The sequence below is a fragment of the Spodoptera frugiperda genome, chromosome 24 (genome assembly GCF_023101765.2).
Source record: "Spodoptera frugiperda isolate SF20-4 chromosome 24, AGI-APGP_CSIRO_Sfru_2.0, whole genome shotgun sequence".
In the NCBI taxonomy this organism is placed as follows: Eukaryota; Metazoa; Arthropoda; class Insecta; order Lepidoptera; family Noctuidae; genus Spodoptera; species Spodoptera frugiperda.
In genome coordinates, this window is record NC_064235.1 from 4,390,872 (window position 1) to 4,409,205 (window position 18,334).

The 18,334-nt window shown below is 35.5% G+C and overlaps 1 protein-coding gene across 2 annotated transcripts; it reads left to right on the forward strand.

The window, feature by feature from the left end:
* Nucleotides 1-550: 550 nt before the first annotated feature.
* LOC118278733 (ferritin, lower subunit) lies at nt 551-15,818 on the forward strand. 2 transcript variants are annotated; one of them, XM_035598061.2, is made up of 6 exons: nt 553-750; nt 6,943-7,061; nt 7,671-7,685; nt 13,496-13,729; nt 14,178-14,359; nt 15,133-15,818. In XM_035598061.2, exons 2-6 carry the CDS (start codon nt 6,947-6,949, stop codon nt 15,295-15,297), a joined length of 711 nt encoding a protein of 236 aa, XP_035453954.1. In that variant the 5' UTR covers nt 553-750; nt 6,943-6,946; the 3' UTR covers nt 15,298-15,818. The 2 variants fall into 2 exon arrangements, with proteins under 2 accessions (XP_035453956.1, XP_035453954.1); XM_035598063.2 differs by lacking the exon at nt 7,671-7,685 and having other exon boundaries at nt 551-750.
* The last annotated feature ends 2,516 nt before the right edge of the window (nt 15,819-18,334 follow it).

The following is an 18,334-nucleotide window of genomic DNA, read 5'->3' on the forward strand; positions in this document are numbered from 1 at the left end:
CGAGGTTTCGTGTTCCGAACTTACTCATGGAATATTTTCCGACCTAATTTTGAATTTTAGCTACAAAGGGCCAACTTTTTTGGTCTTAATAGTGAGGAAATAATATAATATCATAATTCATAGCATCTTGTCATGCCTAAATAGTCATATTAGGGAGAAAAGTTGAAAAAGGAAGAAGTCTCTAGAAACTCAAAACCTCAACATTCTTAGTATGACAGCCATGACAGGGTTTTACTACGTCATTATTGGGCATTAGTGCGGGGGGATAGCGTAGAGGGGGGCGCGGTAATAATGATACCAGCCTAAAACATTTACCGCTCATACCGGAAAATTTTACGTGATACTAAATTTGAATAGACCACAATTATAGATTTAAGATACGCCTAAAAATAATTAAATAAATTAAATAACAGATTAAGTGAAATAAACAAATTTTGACTTGCTTGTATTTCATGTTATGTCAAAAATAAAGGTAATTTACATAATTAACATGGCCACCCAGCAGCAAAGTGCTGCCAACTTCACGTGACAGATGAGATTTAACATTTTATTATCATTTTGTCGTTTGCTATCAGTCGAACTGCGTTTTATATAAATTTTAATTACGTGTGCTCTCCGTCCAACGGAGCTTTATCAATCCAATACTCATTGTTGGAAGCCGCCTTCTGCACCAGTGTGTGTAAAGGCACTTTCGACGAAACAATCGTAATTTGTTGCAAGAATTATTTTCTATTCTCACAATATTATTTGGTGAGTACTCAGTCTATATTTTCTAATTATGTGATTTCTTTGTTTGTGTTTATAAGTTTTTCCGTTTTATTTTGTTTCTATTTACTAATTATTTATTGTTTTTTGTTTTTCTATATTTTTCAATCTCAATTTCGAAATTCGAATGTTATGACAGCGACTTTGGTTTTGATTTTTTTTTTCTTTTGTCTTACTGATTGACGTTTTAGTTTTATTATGCCACTATTGTTTTTATTCACGTTTTAGTTATTATTAGAAATAATTTAATTAGATATGAATACAAAGTAATAAATAGGGGCAAATACTTAAGTTTCTACCTACATTAGAATTAATAATATAAACATGAGCAGACTCTTTGTCACTTCTTGTTTATCAAAATATCGCGATCAAGTACCGACGTGACGGGCTCAATGACAAGTTACCTTCAACAATAACCAATAAAAAAAAATCGCATAATTGACTCTTCCGGTTTTTTTTCTTCTATCATCTGTGAGTATTGTTTACAAATAAATAAATCAGTGTTAATACTTTTTTATCTAATATTTTAATACTTAGTTATCAAATCAATTAAAAATAATCTTGTGATATGACATTATTAGAAGTTTTTAATCAGTTTTATCAATTAGTTGTTGATTCTGGTTTATTCGTGTAAAATTAATGATAGGAATCTATTTATGTAATTACTATCTGTGTCTGCTTAATAGACAAGGTAACATAGATTATCTAGGTATTGATGAAGTAACTGGCTGGAATGTTTTATTTTAATGCCATTATGATTATTTGCGGGTTTAAAAAGTTACAAAGTAATATGGAGGGAATGTTTGAATTAGCATGTGGCATAGTTAACATTAATTTATTAAAATAATTGTGATTTATTTATTAATTAAATTAAATATTGAGCAGTTTATTTAACAAAAACATTAATGAATAATTTGATTATCCCCATATAGTCTTAATGTCTAAACAACAGCTTGTATTTGAACATTTTATTTTAGTTTTCATAAATTCTCCTTCCAATAATAACATTGCTGAATTAAATAAGCATTAGTCATCAATAATCATTGTGTGCATAACATATTTACTTAACTTGAATCTAACATAAAACATTAGTTGCATCATCATGTTATAATATTTTACAATTATTTACTTAATACAAAATGAAAACTTTAGAATCATTAAAATGGTTTATTAATAATTTTACTCTAATCATAATTTTAAGATGAAATGGGAAAGTTTTTATTTTTACATAAATATATCAGTACCAATGTACCTACTTAAGTACATACTCTATCACAACTTTTTTATTGATTGACTTGCTATAGATAAGTTGTGTTAACTCCAGATAGATACATATTACAGATAGAAGGATGATAAATCTTTATACAGTATGGGTATCGCTCTTATACAATAATTTATACTATAAAATAGTACTATTACATAGAAGTACAATCCAACAAAAATGTAAAAAAAACCTTAAATTAAAAAAGTAAAATTTTCAAACAAAACAAATAATAAAATAAATTCAAAGAAGTGTAACACTCCGTGTATCAACGTACCTTGACCCCAGAAGAGCGGCAACGTGGCGTCTGCGTTCGGGCGACACACACACACACACGATGACATGCCGGCTCATTCACTCTGCTTATTGAGTTGTTGTGATGAATGATCATGGATTATCTTTGGAGGCTACCCTTGCGAATGCGATTTCTCGCCACTTTCTTTGCACACACCACAATTAAGCAATGGCCCAGTTAAATTTTTAAATGTTCAATGTGTCCACCACGGTTTTGGACACATAAGCTATATCGCCGTACGATATTGTGTCGAACCCTGCGCAATAAATTTCGGTCAGGATCCAAGGCCATTGTTTTTAATTTATCGAAAGCGTCGACAATCCGTGTTCGGAGCTCAGCTTCGCTTTCTGATACCCTCGCGTATACTTCATTTTTAATGAATCCCCATAAAAATAAGTCCAGGGGTGTTAGGTCGGGTGATCGTGCCGGCCATCTTTGGGGACCAAAGCGCCCAATCCATTGGTCACCAAACATTATGTTCAGCCGCTCTCTTGCAAGGAGTACGGAGTGTGGAGGAGCTCCGTCCAACTGGAACCATACCCTTGAGTTTGCTGCCACAGACAATCCATCTAAATACTCAGAAATTGGACCGTCACAGAGTTCTAAGAACTTCTGAGCATTCAGATTTCCGTCAATGAAGAACGGACCCACTATGTTTTCTCCGTGAATGCCGGCCCAAACATTTACGGAAAACCGGTACTGATGCGCTGATTCCCTTATTAAGTGGGGATAGGTATGGCTCCAGTGTCGCATGGTCTGTCGGTTCCACATGCCGTTTCGAGTAAATGTGCTTTCGTCTGTCCAAAACACATTTCTCACGAAATGTTGGTCTTGAGCAATCCGGTCTAACACCCAGCGACAATACATTTCTCTCACGGGCTTGTCACGTGGCAGCAGCGCCTGCATCTTACAGTACTTGTACGGACGTACTTTGTCCTTTTTGAGGATTCGGTGTATCGTCCGATGGTGCACGTGAAACGTACGCCCTGCTTGCCTAAGACTGCAGGTTGGGTTATTACGAAAATGGGTTAAAACCCTTTGTTCCAAGTTCGATGAAGTTTGCTGTCCAGCAACTCCATCATGGGTATTAGGCATCAGCGGCTGATTGTCTCTGAGTCTTTGTACAGCATTAATAATTGTACGAACATCAGTCGGGCAGTGACGAGATGCTCCGTATCTCTCTCGATAAGTCCGCAGAGTCAACGCTGCATTCTGATGACATTCACCGTACATCAAAATCATGTCCGTGTACTCTGCAGCACTGTAATAATGTCGCGGCATTTCGGCACAACACACACACACACACTAAAAAGTAAAATAAACGAAAATTTCCTAAATTACACAATTAACTAAAATACTAATGTTAGTGTCTATTTCACAGTAAAAAAACTAAATAATAATAAAACTAAGAACTAAACGAAAAACTAATAACAACAGTTGAACACAACGCGCGCGTAATCCACCGAAGGTTGCGAAAAGCACACACACTATCCCGGAAGGCTAGCAGTGAACTGATGAATCGGCGCGTGCCAAAAGCTCACGGCGCCGGCGTGGCGGCTTTACTCAAAACAAACGCGGCGTACCGAAAGGGTACATACCCCTTTTACGATGCCGCCGCGCGCGCCGCTTGTCTTCCGCGAAAAGCCGTCAAAAGAAACCGACCGCACAGCGCTTCTACTAATCCTTTTCTCTGTTACATTTTCAACTTTATTGTATTGACATAAAGTCGAAAATCCATTTGACATATTGGAGTAGGTTGATCTGCTGGCCAATGTATCTACTACCTATCAGTTTTGTTTCTCTGATGTTAATACTTCTATTTATTTACGTAAAATTATTACTAATTTATTAAAGATCTTTGAAAAATAAATATTCGCAATTTTTTATGGGATAGGTCGGAAAACGAACGTTCGTTTCATCAATTGGCGCCGGCGCGGCGGCGTCGCCAAGGAACAACCGCCGCAACTAGGGTTGCCTACCATACTTTCTAATAACGTAACGTATCTTACTTTGTTTTTGGTAATTATACTTTATGCGTTTACATTTAAATAAAGTTTGCAAAAATACTTTATTTTCAACCTTTACTGTGATGCATAAACAAAATACACATTATGTTTACTTAAAATTTTCTTTTCTTCTTTAGCATTAATAGTTTATAATCATTAAACGAAATATTAGAATGACTGAGAATGATATTAGACTGTGACATTTATACAAATATCACTCAATTCACTTGCTATAAATGAAATAAAACAAAACCCACGTCATTTCATTTCTGTACAATTTTGTCGATAGCGAGTGAATAGTCAGCTTTCACTAAAAAAGTTGTGCAGACATAATTCTAAAGTAGGCAGCAGGTAGACAAAAGTTTAATTAAAAACGATTTGTTTATTTTTTTCAATTTAAATGTTGATTATCAAACAAGTTTTATTTATTTATTAACATCAAAATGAAAGTTTACAGCGGGAGCCAAAACACTTACATTCTAGGATACAAAAAAAAAATAAACGTAAACCTATCACAATTCATTTACTGTGATAAAGATAACAAAAAATTGTTAACACACAAAAAAGTTTTTAAGCACTAAAAACATCAAATTTGAAAAATCCCTTTTTTTCTCATACATTTTTTTCCTAAGTTAAGAAGTTGGCAACCCTAGCCTCAACGCCGAATGAGTTACAAGTAGGTAGACATGGGTGTTATTTGCCGTTGTGGCTACTCTTGATAACTATTATCTACCCGATATTTGGTTGCAATAATATTTTGAATTACCGATGATGAATAAGGGTATTAAAACTGACTACTTCGCTTCATTATTTACTGACAACGAGTGCGAGTCAACTAGACGATATTCGCACTATCGCTATCTTCTCTTTCTTACATGTGTCATATTCAGCTTAGTTAGAAACGTAAATAAATACGTACATTGACTCATTAATTCGATACGAATGTCAAACATCATACAGAAATTCATAATTTAGTTAATTTTGATTAATAATTTGGAGAATTGATAAAAGTGCCATCTATGGAAAAAATGCCAAACTAGTAAGTACATCATCGATATTCGTGTGCTGCCGTGAGGTTGGTGTAAGAACTACTTCGTAGTTTGTTTGAAAACAAAACAGTTTATACTATAAAAGCTTAGTTAGAAACGTAAATAAATACGTACTTTGACTCATTAATTCGATACGAATGTCAAACATCATACAGAAATTCATAATTTAGTTAATTTTGATTAATAATTTGGAGAATTGATAAAAGTGCCATCTATGGAAAAAATGCCAAACTAGTAAGTACATCATCGATATTCGTGGGCTGCCGTGAGGTTGGTGTAGGAACTACTTCGTAGTTTGTTTGAAAACAAAACAGTTTATACTATAAAAGCTTAGTTAGAAACGTAAATAAATACGTACTTTGACTCATTAATTCGTTACGAATGTCAAACATACAGAAATTCATAATTTAGTTAATTTTGATTAATAATTTGGAGAATTGGTAAAAGTGCCATCTATGGAAAAATGCCGAACTAGTAAGTACATCATCGATATTCGTGTGCTGCCGTGTGGTTGGTGTAGGAACTACTTCGTAGTTTGTTTGAAAACAAAACAGTTTAAACTTGAGCTTTACGCGGAATTTTGTTATGATTTGTTTTCTGAGTGCAAGTAAATACTTAAATTGTGATTGTAACTGTAAATTAATTATTATTATGAAAATTTGTGGCAGTAAACTCTGTGCTTGTGGTATTTAATGAATTAAATACGTGAGAAATCCACGTTGTCGTTTAAAGAAAACATTTTAAAGACGGATGTGTGTGTGTGTGTTTGCCCGGATTAGGCGTAACCCAAAAAGGTAATTTTATTCGTTCTTGTCATAATAAAAGTATTGTAACTAGTTGTAGTTGCAGGTTGTGTGCACACAGGTTATGAAATGCGTTTTCTTATTTTCAAATTAAATGGAGTAAAGAACTTAATTTGGTACCTACAATGTTAATTAAAGATTTATTGCGATTATTTCGTATAAAATACGGATTGGTGGACGATGATGCACGTATAATCTTATTTTGGGTCTAGTTAGGTTATAAGAATTGGTATAATAGCTACCAATTCTTTTCCCATTTTGCGAACCAAAACAGAAGAGCGGCAACGTCGCGTCGTAGTGCAGTCATTGACCCGTGTCGTGTTTACAAAGAGTGGTTACATTTGCTCAAAAAGAAAAATGCAATTTTTGGCTTAACTACTGGGCCATTTTGGCTCATTTTTTTGCACATTGTCAGTATAGACGATAATAAATATGGTAGAAAAAAATTGTATAAGAGTCTTATCCATACGGTATAGAATAGGTATAACAAAAAAAAAATACGGAAAATCTGACCTAATACCCAATAGGTATTACCCAATAAGCCTTTAATAAATTAATTAAAACTAACAAAGTGAACATAACATATTAAGTAGATGAGATGTGAGCCAAGCGCCATTGTAGTATTCCAAACTGGCAATAAAATCTAATTAACTTTTGCTGTTATGTGGTATAAGGCCTAATAAATACCTTTTGATAAATTAAACTCATAAAAAAACTTACTATGACATATTCACTTCTTAATTTCGCCATTTTCCCCACCCAGAACCATGAAGGTTATAATCCTCGCTGTCTCCTGCCTGCTGGCTGTCTCCGGCGCCCTTGCAGCCGACACTTGCTATCAAGATGTCTCCCTGGACTGCGGACAGGCCTCGAACAGCCTCGGTAAGTCACTAAAGCACTTAATATTACTAAAATGTTACTAATTCTGATTACTTATAAAAAAATGTTGTTTTATAGTAAAATGTACTGGCTAGTGTGTAATTTCTAGTCTTTTTATACAATGTGATAGGGGTGAGACTTCTAACCCGTTAAGGCTGAGTACTACATCTAATTTTATCGACAAAATAATAATATGTGGGGCTGGACCCCCCTAAAAATTATGGATATATTTTTTTTTTTACTTTATGTAATAACAAAGTTTGTATGCGTCGTAGAAACAAAAAAAACGACAAACGGTAGCTAATAACCTTGGCTACTAATTCATTACTTTTTGTTTATTATTGTATAGCGGCATTACGTGTCATAATGTGCACCTTTCCCTACTCCTTCGGGGATTAAAGGCGTGTCTTTAAATATATATCTATCCTTATATATTTGGGGTGTAAAATGTTTAAAAATACAACATTATACATAGCATAACCATCCATTTATGTGGAAATATCTAAACACGAACATTAGAATGTTAATTTTTCTCATATATTCCCTATATGTATAATATTTGTATGTTTGTATGTATGTATATATTTCTTATCCGCATTCTCCTTCTTTCAGCCTTTAGACGTCGTTGTAAGTAAAAAAAGTATATAAAAATCATATCTTATGTATGTTCTGGGTCTAACTTTGGTCTCCATTTAAGTAAATAATTGGGTCACATTAAAATATCATTGTTTACCCTTATCCCTGCGTTACGTGGAAATCGTGCTATATGTCTCCCTACATTTAATTATTAAATGTCATTGTAAATTCACATTATACATATATCAAAACACATTATTTATTACATGGGGCTCATAATGTAACTGGGTATTATATTACATTGTAATAAAATATCTCATTTTAATCTACTTGTCTAGTTGCATAATTAACTATGAGATATTCAATTTAAATAAACTTACACATATAACCTCACGCCTGTCTCCCATGGGGGTAGGCAGAGACAATGGAACGTCAATTGCTACGAATCTTACATACTTCTTTCGCTTCATCAACAGTCATCAGTGTTTTCATGCATGCACGTCGGTTAAGGGTACTTTTAATTTGGCCCTTCTTTAATATATCGCCAATCTGGTGGTCGTTATATGACCGTCTAGGGCGCCCAATTTAAAATTCAACATTATAAAAAAATAAAACATTGCCCTATACTAGCATTGTCTCTTGTGTCGTGGGTACGTTTACAAACATACAAGTTCACATACACATTACACTAAAACCCGGAACAACAATTTGTGGATAAAAAAAATATGAAGTCATTTTCCATATTACTTTTACTCTCTCATGTTTAATGGGTATCTAAAATAACACTAAGCCAGTATATTTTAACATAAAAAAGACATACAATCGCAACATTTTACATTTTATGAACTAACAAAGCAAATTAATTGTTTTTGCTTCAATTTTGCAGAATCAACATGTAAGTACTAGATTTTAATTGAGAAATTACTAGGTTTAGAACTTGAAACGGGATTTTTTTCAGTTCATCCGTGATCATGGCGCTTGCAACAGTGCCGAAATATCGGAAACTCATAGACATAAATAAACATGGTAAATATCCCGTCTCAAGTTCTAATACTAGTGTTAGTGACCATGTCAGTTTAAAAACTTATATCGAGAAATTACTAGTTTTTGCTAATCTCGGTCTAGATTTGAAACCTGAACAGAAAGGATTGATTAATTCTATAGTTACGAATTGATACTAGATAGGAAATTAATAAACTAGACTAACCGCTTTTGGCAATTAATTTTGGAAACTTGCTCCGTATCAAATCAAAATATTCACTGATTTCGAAAAAGAACATCCTATTATTTTAGATTAATTTAATTTCAGTCACATTTAGACCGCAGATTGGTAAAATAATGGTAAATTTCTATGTGCATAGTATTTTTTTTATTATTTATCTTATCTCCCTATATGCTATGTCTTTATTTAGTGAATATGGCACTGATGATTAATTTACGTATATTTTTTCTAAATATTGCTATCTCTTTCACTCTCACATATAAAAATAAAATATCATCTATTTATCTCTCTTTGACTAACAAAAAAAAAAAAAAAAAATAGAGATAGCAATAGTTTCATCAGACTTACGCCCGAATACTGAAATCCTGCTCAATTTTAAGTTACACTTAAATATCGTGCTATCTCTGTCATTTTATAAAGAATTGATAGTGACAGAACTATACTTAAGAGCATCTTAAAATTGAGTAGCGTTTGAGTATTCGGGCATTAGAGTACGAGTTTGTTTTACGTTTAACGATATTAAAACGATACCGCGTTCAGCTATCTGATTGGTTGGTTCATTGGAGCCGACCAATCAGAGCGCGGAACGCAATATCTAAAACACATTCGTACTAAGCCCGCAGTACCGCCCATCCGTTTGCTATCTCTGTTTAGCACTACTTGTGAGGAAAAGAGAGAGAATATTGCATCAATGCCGTATTGTTGCATCGTGTTCTATTAATTTAGTTTTCATGATTATTAGTTGGATAGGCTAATTTTATTATTATTTATTAATCTGTTACATTAAATACATCGATCTTATTAATGCATTCTTAATCCGATCTAAAATAAACTAGTTTCTGCTAGCGGTCTAGCTATTTAATCAGAATAGCGCAGTGGCGGGCAACAACCGATACCATAATGAGTCGCGGGTTCGATTCCAGCATGGAACAACTCTGTATAATCCACAAATTGTTGTATCGGGTCTGGGTGAGACGTAGTTATGTGAATTCAGTAGTTATGTAAAAATTGATATTTAGAGAGCCAAAACTACTAATGTAATTTGAAAGTTTGATGCATTACAGACCTTAATTTTTGCCTACATGTTCTAAAATTCGAAAACGAAAAGTTATTGACAATATTGGCATGTTTGTTAGTGTAATAACATTTCGTCAATTGTAATTTAGATTGATGTATTTAAAATTGTTATGAATGAATATTATCTAAATCAAAGCAGACTGGGTGCGTCGATTTTTTTGCAGGCAGGTGTAGGTTTATTCTTACAAAGTTTTTGTTAGGTAGTAAGATTCGAAAGATAGTCTTATAGTGGATTTATGTATTGAACTACATAAGCTCATTACATCTTACCTACTCTAATTAAGTAGGTATGTGATAGTTAGACGTATCTGTTCTTTACACATTCATAACAAAGTAGGCATTTACAACAAATAAATAAATGACGTACCTAAGTTAAGTGGAGATACTGTTCGAAGTTTCCACCTTCGCAATCTATGCAAAGTTGTGCACGACGTCGCTGGTTCTCCTTCAACTTACGCAACACTAACACATTTGTTCTCACTGTATCGAAGGCACTGATCACTTTCACGCGTAATTGGTCAACATCATCGATCTCGTCCGTGTACACCAATCTTTTGATGTCTCCCCACAAGTAAAAGTCCAGAGGTGTCAAGTCCGGCGACCGCGGAGGCCACGCCACAGGTCCACCACGGCCGATCCACTGGTTGCCAAATCTTTCTTGTAGGTACTCACGTACTTGTCGACCATAGTGTGGGGGAGCACCGTCCTGCTGATAGAACAGGTTGCGATGGAGTGCTAGAGGAATGTCATCCAACATATCCTCGACTACGTGTCGCAACAGTTCTAAATAGGTGACGCTATTAAGGTGCCCATTTATAAAATAAGGTCCAAGTACGTGGTTGCCTATTATGCCAGCCCACACATTGAGACCAAATCGTACTTGAAATGCATGCGGTTTTGTGACATGCGGGTTATGGTCGCGATGTGCCCACCAGTGTTCGTTGTGAACATTGTACATCCCGACTCGAGTGAACAAACACTCGTCTGTCCACAAAATGTTGGCCTCTTGATTATCGAGCAACCAGCGGCAGAATGCAACCCGTACGGCGTTGTCACTCGCGTGTAGGTCTTGCACCTTTTGAAAATGGAAGGGATGTTGTTCTTCCCGTTTCAATAGGCGCCACACCGTAGAGTGGTGTACTCCAAACCGTCGACCTGCCTCCCGCGTACTTGCCCGTGGCTCTCGCTGGAAGAACTCCAGGATATCTTCCTGCAAGGCAACAGGCAGGCCTTGGCTGCCGCGACCTTCCGCATGCCAAGGAACGTCGAACTGCCGAAAATCCCGTAGCCTCTGGGTTGCAGCTAGCATGACGGCCGGTGTCGGGGGTTGGCGGTTCGGAAACATTTCGCGGAACATTTGGATGGCACGACGCACGTTGTTTCCACTGATGGCGTAAAGACGGACCATCTCAACTAATTCAACATTCGTAAAATAGTCTGTCATAGTGAAAGCACTGATTTTAGGTACTTATTAGCAACTGAATTTCAAGGTCACGCGGAACTAATTCGCAACTACACCCTCTCACGGCAGTGACAAGCACATACTGAACTGAATGCGTGTGCATTATGTGCGTGTGCGTATGCGCTATAGGGATGAAGCGCTAGGGGGCGGGGCCAGTGGCGAGTTCGCGGTTTCTTATTGGTAATTTGGAAATTGGTAATAATATCGAAATACGTGTTAGCATTTGTGTGTGTAATGCCGCGTTTTAAGCTAGTTACATAACGTTCGAAATGTGATAGGCGGAGTTCTCACTTACGGATTTCCGTATTTTACAAAAAAAATAAAAAAAAAATCTTTTCATTTTTTTTATTGATTTGGACTCAGAATCGATAGCCGAGTCACCTCCTTGAATGCGTTTCGTTTTCAGAAATACACCCTGTATACAATGTGATAGGGGTGAGACTTCTAACCCGTTAAGGCTGAGTACTACATCTAATTTTATCGACAAAAACAATAATATGGGGGGTTGAAACCCCAATTGAAAATATTGGTAACAATAATTCAGAAATGTTTTTTTTTCTCACCAAAACATTATCAAATATATGAAAAGAGTATTGAATTAGATAGCCAAGGTTATTAGCTACCTTTTGTTTCTACGACGCATACAACCTTTGATATCACATAAAGTAAAAAAAATATTAAAATAGCCATAATTTTTAGGGGCAGGGGGTTCAACAACCCATATTATTTTTTTGTTGATAAAATTATATGTAGTACTCAGCCTTAACGGGTTAGAAGTCTCACCCCTATCACATTGTATATTTATAGCTCATTTCGCCTAAAATTTCAACAGCGCTTGTAATAGGAATGCCGTCAGTTTTAGTAGATATCTTGCATTACATTTTATTGCTTTCCTATTTAAATAAAAAAAAATTCGCCTGCAATATTATTAAATATTGATTGAATGCACGAATAGTTTGGGATTACAGAGTAACCTATGGAGTTTCTTGCTCGTTCTTCTCCATAGGAATCTACACTTTGAAACGAGCAAATAGAGCAACTAGAGGACTGACCGACAGACAGACGTTATTAATATTATTATATTTACTTTGACGTTCAAAAGTGCCTTCCTAGTCTAATTGAAATAAATAATTTTGACTTTGACTTTGACTTCACATGATAAAATCTAATAGTCCCTAACATAACAAGAATTATAAAAGTGGTTCTTGATCAGACAAAGTTGGAAACGCCTGCTTTAATTTAAGGCATTTTTGAATTAATACTTTTCTTTTCAATACGGCACGATGCATGTTCTTTATAGCATAATATACAGGGTTGAATGAACACGCTTTTATAGAAGAAAACAAATATAGGAAAGTTGTGTCCATTCCTCCTAAAAAATGTTCTAAGTTCATTTACGAATCTCCATTACAAGATTTCAATAAAATATCTAAACTCAGATGTGGATTAAATATTAAAAGCAATATGTATTGTAACTTTCGTGAGACATACTAATTTAATTATTATGTTATCAGCTTACTAAGCCTCTTAATATGAGCATCTATCTAGCATGGCTTGTAACTAGTCGAGTTCCTCGTCAAACAATTATAATTACGTGAGTAAGCCGATAACATAATTATTAAGCATTATGTAGTTATTATAGCAATTGAACATTTGCTTTTGTCATACTTTTTATTAACTTTTTTTTTAATCCACAACTGCAATTTGGAGGTCGTTGCATTACTAGAGGCGTTGGTGAAACTTAAGCTCTGTCGCAATAGAATATATTATGCTAATTTGTCATGTCATTATTCAATCAATTTGTGACAATACCTAACAGAACAGAGATCAATAACCGATTTTTAATTATTATGTTATCGGCTTACGTAACTGTTGGACGAGGAACTCGACTAGTTTCAAGCCATGCTAGAGGCTCATATGGCTTGAAACTAGTCGAGTTCCTCGTCAAACAGTTACGTGAATAAGCCGATAGCATAATAATTAATTTAGTATGTCTCACGAAAGTTATAATAAGACTTTAAGTTTCACTAGCGCCACCTCACAAATCCACAACTCATGCATTGTACACATGAATACCCATTTCAATAATTTTGGCAACAGCGCTTCCGAGGTGTAACGCGGTCTACGGCGAATACGGGAGGCATGGCAACGTCGCGACGGAGCTTCAAGCTTATGCTAATTTGCATCTAGAGAGGTCTTATGAATACCTCCTCTCTGCTGCCTATTTCAACAACTATCAGACCAACAGGCTTGGGTTCAGCAAGCTCTTCAAGAAACTGTCTGATGAAGCTTGGGAGAAGACCATTGATATCATCAAGCATGTTACTATGAGAGGTAAGTTGATCTTTTTATGGTAGCTTATGATATAAGCCGGTAAATGTGCAGTCGGATCAACTGGTGGTAAGCAATCGCCGTCACCTATAGATACTTGAAACATTAGACGCGTTATAAGTGCGTTACAGGCCTTTTGGGGGTTAGGAATTTTGGGGTTGTTTTTTTTTATGGAATTGGTGGCAAACGAGCAAACGAGTCACCTGATGGTAAGCGATCAGCGCTGCCCATGGATACCCGCAACACCAGAAAATGTTTGGGAATCGGGGATTGGGAAGGGGGTAATTGAGCCTTCGGTAACCTCACTCACACACTACAAGCGTTGTTTCACGTCGGGTTTTCTGCTCGGCCGTGGTATCACTCCAGCCAAGCCGGCCCATTCATACCGAAGCATGGCTCTCCCACACATAAAATTTTAAACGCCTTCTAATAACCCTTCTTCCTAAACCAGGTGACGAAATGAACTTCGACCAGCGCAGCACATTGAAGGTGGAACGCAAGAACTACACTGTGGAGCTTCATGAGTTGGAGGCCCTGGCGAAGGCTCTGGACACCCAGAAGGAAATCGCTGAACGCGCCTTCTACATCCACCGTGAGGCTACCAGGAACAGCCAGCATTTGCATGACCCTGAGGTACGTATTCTTTACATAGGTCGGCAATTCAAAGTCAAAGTCAAAATCATTTATTTCAAATAGACCAGGAAGGCACTTTTGAACGTCAAAGCAAATATAATAATATTAATAACGTCTGTCTGTCGGTCAATCCCCTAGTGAAGCTATTTGCTCGTTCCAAAGTGTAGATTCCTATAGAGAAGAACGAGCAAGAAACTCCATAGGTTACTCTTTTTCAATCAGATTTACAATACAATTCATGGTTACATTGTTTCGATTACTTCAACTATGTGAGAACATATACAGCCAAAGTAACAGAAAAAGAAAAAGAAATTCATAATAAATAAATGATATTTATTTTGCAAATAGGTTACAGTAACTCTTTTACACGTCAATCTCTTAAATAACTAGATGAGGACGGCATTTCCTATCGCACTACTCTAAGAAGAAATGCCGACACAAACTCATAGGTCTCTTTTAAAGTCGAGACAATATTTGATAGAAGTTCATAATCATTGATTCTGACACTAGTATCCACAAAATGACTGCACGGTTGGTGCGGTGGCTGGGCAACTGGCTGCCGTGCAACGTGTAGCGGGTCCGATTCCCGCACGGAGCAACTCTTTGTGTGATCCACAAATTGTTGTTTCGGGTCTGGGTGTCATGTGTATGTGAACTTGTATGTTTGTAAACGCACCTACGACACAGGAGAAAATCCTAGTGTGGGGCAAAGTTTTTTTTAAAAGAAGAATAAAATAGCGAACTATTAAAAAAAAATAACTTTTTACCAACAGATCGCCCAGTACCTGGAAGAGGAATTCATTGAAGACCAATCCAAGAAGATCAGGGAGCTCGCAGGTCACACCACCGACCTTAAGAAGTTCATCACATCCAACAACGGACAAGACCTGTCCCTCGGCCTCTATCTCTTCGACGAATACCTGCAGAAGGTCGTCTAAACAGGCCAAAATATAATAAACATAATTATAACCTTTAGTTTCACTCTTAAAAATACGTATTTTTATTGTAAACAGTCACAAATTTTCATTAAAAAATTGGTAAAAGTTCCATTACAGGAATAACGCTTGAACACCTTTGCGTAATAAAAAAAAAATTGGTAAAGGTTCCATTATAGGCATAACGCGTGAACACCTTTGCGTTGGTTAAGAGAAAAAAATCAATCTGTCAAAGTGACAGGCCGCCATCTTGGATGAAAAATAAAGGGTGAAACATACATACTCCACTAACGTAAAATTAAATAAAAGTAAATATTGTAACTGTATGTCTTTTTTTTATTATGATTATTTTAAAAACTATCCTTTGTACAAACATTAGGCTGTTATAATAATGTGATTATATCTTTCAATTAAGTTTACCCCATTTATGTTGTAAGCGATATATGTATAGTTGTATCCGCAACGAATGTAGATTATATGCAATATTCAGTTATTTTCAAATAAAAACATCAATTTAAAAAGTAGTTTCAAGGTTTTTTTTATTATTATTGCACCTAATCCCTGTATAACTGATCTGACTGCACAATAGGGATGATGACTGAGTCAAAATAAATTATTACAACTTTTCAATACAATAAAATATTCAAAAATAATCACACTCTCATTCATAAATTTGATGAACTACTTAATTTTCGATTTTTTCTAGCTAAATTTCTAGAAATAAGTCTGTTATTTGACGTCAAAAACTTATGACGTCATAATAGAGTATTTCATACAAAGTTCATAGAAAATATCGTTTTTGACGTTTCGAAAAAAGTATTGAATTTGACTAGTAGGAAAGTAGCCTATTGGCGCGGTGGTTGGGCAACTGGCTGCCGTGCAATGTGTGGCGGGTCCGATTCCCGCACGAAACAACTATTTGAGCGATCTACAAATTGTTGTTTCGGGTCTGTGTGTCATGTGTATGTGAACTTGTATGTTTGTAAACGCACGCACGACACAGGAGACAATCCCATGGAGGTAGACAGAAACAATGGAACGCCAATTGCTAGGTACCTTTCCTTTTCATCATCGAACCACAAGACAATCGGCGAATATTAATTTAACTGCTAAAACATATTACCAGTCCACAGCTGGAGTGTGAGTATAAGGCGTCCTCTAGGTAAGAAGAGGGCGTGCCTTAGTGTGCTTTTCCCCAAGAGATGTGCTATGCTACGTTGCTGTGGATGCGTTAGGCTTCCACCAATCATATTCATTAGTACACATAGCTTAGCACTGGTGGAAACGGACTCAGCTAAGCTATGTTTTTTTATATGGAAAGATGCGTGCTATGGATGGGTTCCTTACTATCGATACATCACATACTCGAGCTGCGCATCTTTCTCGCACAGCTACATAGCTTAGTATCAGTGGAAACGGTCACATAGTTTCACAGTTTAGCTATCACATCTTCGTAGCATAGCTACATATCACACCTCTGGTGAAAAAGCCACCTAATTATAAGGGTTCTAACCGAACGAAGTAGCGAGTAGAACCTAGTTAGTTACTCATACTTCAATAAAACATACATACATACATATCGTCACGTCTTTAATCCCCGAAGGGGTAGGCAGAGGTGCACATTGTGACACGTAATGCCACTGAACAATGTACACCCACTTTTCACAATTTATGTTTTAAGTCCCATGTAATAGGTGGTGAGCCTATTGCCATATACCGGGCACATTTCTTGCATCCGTGCTACTATTGAGAAATTTTCGAAAAATGCTTAGCAATAATTTACCCGACCCGGGAATCGAACCCGAGACACCTTGTACGGTAGTCGCACCTGCAAACGATATGCAGCTCGAGTATGTCTAGTCGTTTAAATAAAACAATTTCATAAATTCAGGGAATGTTTATTTTCATGACATTTTTTCTACAGATATTACAGAAAAATATTTACTTATAATAAACCTACTGATATTACCATGGAAAATCTTCATCAGTTTTGCAAAGATACACATAATATTATATATGCCAACTTATTTACACCCGAATACTCAAACGCTACTCAATTTTAAGTTGTACTTAAATATCGTGCTATCTCTGTCATTTTATAAAGAGTTGATAGTGACAGAACTACATTTGAGAGCGTCTTAAAATTGAGTAGCGTTTGAGTATTCGGACATTAGAACAAGAAGGTAGAGGCTCTTATTTATTACCACTACCATATAGCAGCGCGACATCGACAATCGCCGCGTCGTGTGTCGCGGAATGCTGCTCATGAATATGAGCCTCTAGCATGGCTTGAAACTAGTCGAGTTCCTCGTCAAACAGTTACGTGAGTAAGCCGATAACATAATAAATTAATTTGTATGTGTCACGAAAGTTATAATAAAATTAGATCATATCATCATTATTTACAAATACATGTTTTATGTCATTCATATAAAAAAAATAACAAAACAGCAGTTATTATTGCAACAAAAAAATAACATATTTACTTAAAAAAATATGCAAAAAGAAACAATTAATTATATGTTCTTCATTTATACATAATTTTAGATACTTAAGTACCGTAAAATATTAATATTTTATCATTATATGATATTTTTATATCTTATATTTAGTTAAATAATTATATCACAATATATATGTATATTAAATCATTATTTTATATATATCACATATTTAAGCTAAGCCAGTATATAAAAACAAATAAGTACATGGATATTACATGTTGCCTTTTAATTGCTGAAGTGGTACACAGATGGCGCATACATATAAAGGTGTTCTAAAAGTATCTGCTACGGCTTTAATGGGAGGTAGTGTTGTGTTTGAAGATTACAATAGTGAAGAAATTTCCTACCCCGGACCAGTTAATTCAATTTGAGAACATAAAGAAGTTAAATAAACATTGACTCTACTCTGCATAAAGTGGTTCACAAATACGCATTATGCGTAATTGCTATCAATTGGTTTCATTGACGAAGCGACAGCGATAGTTTTTATTTAATTAACTTATTTCATCAACAATTTATATTTACTTCATATTGTA